This window comes from Alosa sapidissima, chromosome 6 (assembly GCF_018492685.1).
Source record: "Alosa sapidissima isolate fAloSap1 chromosome 6, fAloSap1.pri, whole genome shotgun sequence".
Taxonomy (NCBI): Eukaryota; Metazoa; Chordata; class Actinopteri; order Clupeiformes; family Clupeidae; genus Alosa; species Alosa sapidissima.
The window spans coordinates 39,043,664-39,051,163 of NC_055962.1; the positions used below are offsets into that span (position 1 = coordinate 39,043,664).

At 50.5% G+C, this 7,500-nt stretch overlaps 1 protein-coding gene across 1 annotated transcript in view; it reads left to right on the plus strand.

The window, feature by feature from the left end:
- The window catches only part of mthfd1l (methylenetetrahydrofolate dehydrogenase (NADP+ dependent) 1 like), a 96,785-nt gene that overhangs the window by 5,458 nt on the left and 83,827 nt on the right, over positions 1–7,500 (plus strand). The window contains exons 7-11 of the mRNA XM_042094569.1: positions 187–323; positions 1,703–1,811; positions 2,774–2,853; positions 3,860–3,957; positions 4,533–4,706. Coding sequence (XP_041950503.1) covers positions 187–323; positions 1,703–1,811; positions 2,774–2,853; positions 3,860–3,957; positions 4,533–4,706 — 598 coding nt within the window. The remainder of the gene's footprint in view (positions 1–186; positions 324–1,702; positions 1,812–2,773; positions 2,854–3,859; positions 3,958–4,532; positions 4,707–7,500) is intronic.

Genomic DNA, 7,500 nt, shown 5'->3' on the forward strand with positions numbered 1-7,500 from the left:
GTGTGTCTGTGTGTGTGTGTCTGTGTCTGTCTGTGTGTGTGTGTGTGTCTGTGTGTGTGTGTCTGTGTGTGAGTGTGAGTGTGTGCGTCTGCGTCTGTGTCTGTGTCTGCGTCTGTGTCTGCGTCTGTGTGTGTACTGTATGGGCAACTGTATGGGCACTGCTTTAATCAACTGTATATCTGGCAGATGCGTGTCTAGAGGGAAAAACTGCAGTCATGGTGGGAGGAGAAGGACCCCTTGGGGCTGTCCTGCAGTGCCTGATGGAAAAGGCAGGCATGGCGCTTCTGAGATGTCACCCCGATACTGCAGCTCTCCAGAAACAGGTCGAGACCCGAGTCAACCAACACCAGCTCTCACACACACACACACACACACACACACACACACAAACACACACAAACAAACACAAACAAACACCAGCTCTCACACACACACACACACACACACACACACACACACACACACACACACACACACACACACACACACACAAACACACAAACACCAGCACACACACACACACAAACACCAGCACACACACACACACAAACACACACACACACACAAACACACACACACACACAAACACACACAAACACACACAAACACACACACACACACACACACACACACACACACACACACACACAAACACCAGCTCACACACACACACAAACACCAGCTCACACACACACACAAACACCAGCTCACACACACACACACAAACACCAGCACACACACACACACACACAAACACCAGCTCACACACACACACACACACAAACACCAGCTCACACACACACACACACACAAACACCAGCTCACACACACACAAACACCAGCTCACACACACACACAAACACCAGCTCACACACACACACAAACACCAGCTCACACACACACACAAACACCAGCTCACACACACACACAAACACCAGCTCACACACACACACAAACACCAGCTCACACACACACACACACACAAACACCAGCTCTCACACACACACACACACACAAACACCAGCTCACACACACACACACACACAAACACCAGCTCACACACACACAAACACCAGCTCACACACACACACACACACACAAACACCAGCTCACACACACACACACACACAAACACCAGCTCACACACACACACACACACACAAACACCAGCTCACACACACACACACACACACAAACACACCAGCTCACACACACACACACACACACAAACACACCAGCTCACACACACACACACACACACAAACACACCAGCTCACACACACAAACACACCAGCTCACACACACACACACCCACAAACACCAGCTCACACACACACACAAACACACCAGCTCACACACACACACACCCACAAACACCAGCTCACACACACACACAAACACACCAGCTCACACACACACACACAAACACACCAGCTCACACACACACACACAAACACACCAGCTCACACACACACACACACACACAAACACACCAGCTCACACACACACACACACAAACACCAGCTCACACACACACACACCAACACCAGCTCACACACACACACACACACACCCACACCAACACCAGCTCACAGCTCTGCAGAAACACTTAAGGAAAACTGTGAACATTTTTCATATAGATTTGTTGATATGATAGGTTGTGGTTGTGTTGTCCTGATGTTGTGGTTGTGTTGTGCTGCAGGTGGGGGGGGCCGATGCGGTGGTGGTGTTGGGGGGGGCTCCCTCCCCCTTGCTGGCCGGATGGCTGAAACCTGGAGCCGCCCTCATCTCCTGTAGCCCCAGCTTAACAGGTGACGCACGCACGCATGCACAGACACGCACACACTCATGCACACACAACATCCCAGACAACATCCCAGGTCGTGCGCTGAAGGACTGCGCTGAGGAGCTTAAGGATGTCTTCACAGACATCTTTAACACTTCCCTGAAGCAAGCCATCGTCCCATCATGTTTCAAAGCTGCCACCATCATACCTGTGCCGAAGAAAACTGCTCCATCCTGCTTCAATGACTACCGCCCCGTGGCACTGACACCCATCATCATGAAGTGCTTTGAGCGGCTTGTCATGTATATAAAAAACGAGGTCATTTGACAACTTTGGGCAGTGAATGTAACCAAAAACGAACTGCAGTACCCACAATTCCGTACCACGTATAGTTTTAAAACCGGAAGTGGGATGAACGCGCTGCTTGGAACGTAATTGACAGTCTGAGCGAGCAGAAAAGGTTGTTAACCGATTCATAACAAGTAAATCGATATAACGACTGTTTCATTTCAGTTTTTTTTCCGATACGGGGCTTCACGTATCGATGTAGCCGTATCTTACACGTTAAAAACGGATACCGATACGTATCGGTTAATTTTTACACCCCTACTGTCTATGCACAATTGCACAATTTCAACCCAATTTTGCTGCTCTTATTTCTTCATTGTATGTGCCTTCTTATTTACTTTTTATTGTTTACTTTAATGTTATGTTTGTCTGTGGACTTAAATTGGTAAAACATGTCTTGTCTTCACCGTGGGATAGTGAGAAACGTAATTTCGATCTCTTTGTATGTCTTGGCATGTGAAGAAATTGACAATAAAGCTGACTTTGACGCACGCACACAGACACTCATGCACACAGACTCTCACGCACGCACGCACGCACGCACGCACACACACACACACACACACACACACACAGTGCTGCTGCGGTATTAATGAGATGTTTGTAGCCTGTTGCTAAGCACTGTTCCCTCACCTGCAGAGCCCTGTGCGGGGGCAGAGTCTTTGGCCGTGAGCTCCTGGACTGAAGTGGCCCAACTGAGTGCTGCCTTCAGGATGCAGGTGAGATGCCCCCTATTGGTCATTATATGCCACCTATGTGCCAACATGCCCTCTACTGTTCACTATATGCCCTCTACTGTTCACTATATGCCCTCTACTGTTCATTATATGCCCTCTACTGTTCACTATATGCCACCTATATGCCAACATGCCCTCTACTGTTCACTATAGGCCACCTATATGCCAACATGCCCTCTACTGTTCATTATATGCCACCTATACGCCAACATGCCCTCTACTGTTCAATTTATGCCCCCTACTGTTCACTATATGCCACCTATATGCCACATGCCCTCTACTGTTCACTATATGCCACCTATATGCCAACATGCCCTCTACTGTTCATTATATGCCACCTATACGCCAACATGCCCTCTACTGTTCAATTTATGCCCCCTACTGTTCACTATATGCCACCTATATGCCACATGCCCTCTACTGTTCACTATATGCCACCTATACGCCAACATGCCCTCTATTGTTCACTATATGCCCTCTATAGTTCACTGTATGCCCCCTACTGTTCACTATATGCCACCTATATGCCAACATGCCCTCTATTGTTCACTATATGCCCTCTACTGTTCACTATATGCCCCCTACTGTTCACTATATGCCACCTATATGCCAACATGCCCTCTACTGTTCATTATATGCCCTCTACTGTTCACTATATGCCACCTATATGCCAACATGCCCTCTACTGTTCATTGTATGCCCTCTACTGTTCACTATATGCCACCTATACGCCAACATGCCCTCTACTGTTCACTATATGCCACCTATATGCCAACATGCCCTCTACTGTTCATTATATGCCACCTATACGCCAACATGCCCTCTACTGTTCACTATAGGCCACCTATACGCCAACATGGCCAAAGTGCGTTCCCAAGATGTCAGCCGAGGGGGGGGGGGGGGCCCTATCAGGACTCTGGTGTTGTACAGGTGAAGGATGGAGGTGGGGCTGGGTGATTTGTTCACTTCCTGGTTTGTGTCCAATCAGAATGTGGTCCAGAGCTGTGGGATGTGGGCGGAGTGTCAGAGGTATCAGCCCTGGAGGCTCCGCCCCCTGAAGCTGCAGCCACTTTCACCTGTGCCCAGGTACACCACACACACACACACACCCACACACCCCTCCACTCTTACCTGTACCCAGGTACACAACACACACACACACACACACACACACACACACACACACCTCCACTCTTACCTGTACCCAGGTACACAACACACACACACACACACACACACACACACACACCTCCACTCTTACCTGTACCCAGGTACACAACACACACCTCCACTCTTACCTGTACCCAGGTACACAACACACACACACACACCTCCACTCTTACCTGTACCCAGGTACACAACACACACACACACACACACACACACACACACACCTCCACTCTTACCTGTACCCAGGTATGCAACATACAGTTCTCACACACGCCCCATTTACCCACATTTACATTCCAATCACACTGAGCGCTGTTCTCACCTGGGCCCTGGTACACACGCACACGCACACGCGCACACGCACACCTCCAGTCTCTGTCATCATCATTCCCTCTCTCTCTCTCTCTCTCTCTCTCTCTCTCTCTCTCTCTCTCTCTCTCTCTCTCTCTCCACCCCTCCTCTCCCTCTCCTCTCCCTCTCTCTCTCTCTAGTGATCTGTCCATCTCGCGGGCCCAGACTCCTAAGCCCATTGGTCAGTTGGCTCAGGAGATCGGCCTGCTGCCCGAGGAGCTAGAGCTGTACGGGCGCTCCAAGGCCAAGGTGCGCCTGTCCCTGCTGCAGCGTCTGCAGGAGCAGCCCAACGGCAAATACGTCATCGTCGCCGGGTATGTGTGTGTGGTTGTGTGTGTGGGTGTGTGTGTGGGTACAGACTCCAAGGCCAAGGTGCGCCTCTCTCTGCTCCAATGCTTCCAGGAGCAGCCATATGCCAGTGGCTAGTTCTCCAGGCTAGTTCTCCAGGCTAGTTCTCCAGTGGCTAGTGGGAGACCTCCTTGGAAAACCAGGTTTATTGCTGGAAGTGGTGTTGGTGGGTGGCCAGTAGGTGGCACTCTTCCCTCTGGCCAAAAAGATCGATCCCAATGCCCCAGTGCAGTGACGGGGGCACTGTACTGTAGGAGATGCTGTCCTTCGGATGAGACGTTAAACTGAGGTCCTGACTCACTGTGGTCATTAAAGATCTCATGGCACTTATCGCAAAGAGTAGGGGGTTCCCCGGTGTCCTGGCGAAATTCCCAACCTGGATCATTCAATCTGGCCCCCTATTCACCCCCCCCCACTGTGATTGGCTCATTCATTCCCTCACTCTCCACCTCAAGCTGGTGTGTGATGAGTGTTCTGGCGCATAATGTGGGTGGGTGCTACACATTGGTGGTGGTTAGTGAGGTTCTATATAAAATGTAATGTGTTGTTGTAATTCTCCAATGGCTAGTTCTCCACTGGCTTGTTCTCCAGGGCTTGTTTGTTCTCTAGTGGATAGTTCTCCAGGCTATTTCTCCAGTACTTGTTCTCCAGGGCTAGTTCTGCAGTGACTGGTTCTCCTAGTTCTCCAAGGCTAGTTCTCCAGGGCTTGTTTGTTCTCCCAGGCTAGTTCTCCAGGGATAGTTTTGCAGTGACTGGTTCTACAGACAAGTTCTCCTAGTTCTCCTAGTTCTCCAGGAAAGTTCTTCTAGTTCTCCAGACAAGTTCTCCTGGTTATCCAGGCAAGTTCTTCTGGTTCCCCAGGCAAGTTCTCCTTCCTAGTTCTAAAGGCAAGTTCTCCTTCCTAGTTCTCCAGGCAAGTTCTCCTTCCTAGTTCTCCAGGCAAGTTCTCCTGGTTCTCCTTCCTAGTTCTCCAGGCAAGTTCTCCTGGTTCTCCAGGCAAGTTCTCCTAGTTCTCCAGGCAAGTTCTCCTGGTTCTCCAGGCAAGTTCTCCTTCCTAGTTCTCCAGGCAAGTTCTCCTGGTTCTCCAGGCAAGTTCTCCTTCCTAGTTCTCCAGGCAAGTTCTTCTGGTTCTCCAGGCAAGTTCTCCTAGTTCTCCAGGCAAGTTCTTCTGGTTCTCCAGGCAAGTTCTCCTAGTTCTCCAGGCAAGTTCTCCTTCCTAGTTCTCCAGGCAAGTTCTCCTTCCTAGTTCTCCAGGCAAGTTCTCCTGGTTCTCCAGGCAAGTTCTCCTGGTGCTCATTTGTTTGAAAAGAGAGGAATGTAAGGAAGGAGGGAGAGCGAGAGGCTGTCAACAGTGTTGGGGGGAAGGGCTGTGTGTGTGTGTGTGTGTGTGTGTGTACAGTGTTGGGGTGTGTGTGTGTGTGTGTGTGTGTACAGTATTGGGGGGAAGGGGTGTGTGTGTGCGTGTGTGTACACAGTATTGGGGTGAAGGGGTGTGTGTGTGTGTGTGTACAGTATTGGGGGGAAGGGCTGTGTGTGTGTGTGTGTGTGTGTGTGTGTGTGTACAGTGTTGGGGGGAGGGTGTGTGTGTGTGTGTGTACAGTATTGGGGTGAAGGGGTGTGTGTGTGTGTGTACAGTATTGGGGGGAAGGGCTGTGTGTGTGTGTACAGTGTTGGGGGGAAGGTGTGTGTGTGTGTGTGTACAGTATTGGGGTGAAGGGGTGTGTGTGTGTGTGTGTGTGTGTGTGTACAGTATTGGGGGGAAGGGGTGTGTGTGTACAGCATTGGGGGGAAGGGGTGTGTGTGTGTGTGTGTGTACAGCATTGGGGGGAAGGGGTGTGTGTGTGTGTGTGTGTACAGTATTGGGGGGAAGGGCTGTGTGTGTGTGTGTGTGTGTGTGTACAGTGTTGGGGTGAAGGGCTGTGTGTGTGTGTGTACAGTGTTGGGGTGAAGGGCTGTGTGTGTGTGTGTGTGTGTGTACAGTGTTGGGGTGAAGGGCTCTGTGTGTGTGTGTGTGTACAGTGTTGGGGTGAAGGGGTGTGTGTGTGTGTACGTGTACACAGTATTGGGGTGAAGGGGTGTGTGTGTGTGTGTACACAGTATTGGGGTGAAGGGGTGTGTGTGTGTGTACACAGTATTGGGGTGAAGGGGGGTGTGTGTGTGTGTGTGTGTGTGTGTGTGTGTGTGTGTGTGTGTACAGTATTGGGGTGAAGGGGTGTGTGTGTGTGTGTGTACAGTATTGGGGTGAAGGGGTGTGTGTGTGTGTGTGTACAGTATTGGGGTGAAGGGGGGTGTGTGTGTGTGTGTGTGTGTGTGTGTGTGTGTGTGTGTGTGTGTACGTACACAGTATTGGGGTGAAGGTGTGTGTGTGTGTGTGTGTGTGTGTGTACAGTGTTGGGGTGAAGGGCTCTGTGTGTGTGTGTACAGTGTTGGGGTGGAGGGGTGTGTGTGTGTGTACACAGTATTGGGGAGAAGGGGTGTGTGTGTGTGTGTACACAGTATTGGGGTGAAGGGGTGTGTGTGTGTGTGTGTGTGTGTGTGTGTGTGTGTACACAGTATTGGGGTGAAGGGGTGTGTGTGTGTGTGTGTGTGTGTGTGTGTGTACACAGTATTGGGGTGAAGGGGTGTGTGTGTGTGTGTGTGTGTGTGTGTGTGTACACAGTATTGGGGTGAAGGGGTGTGTGTGTGTGTGTGTGTGTGTGTGTACACAGTATTGGGGTGAAGGGGTGTGTGTGTGTGTGTACAGTATTGGGGTGAAGGTGT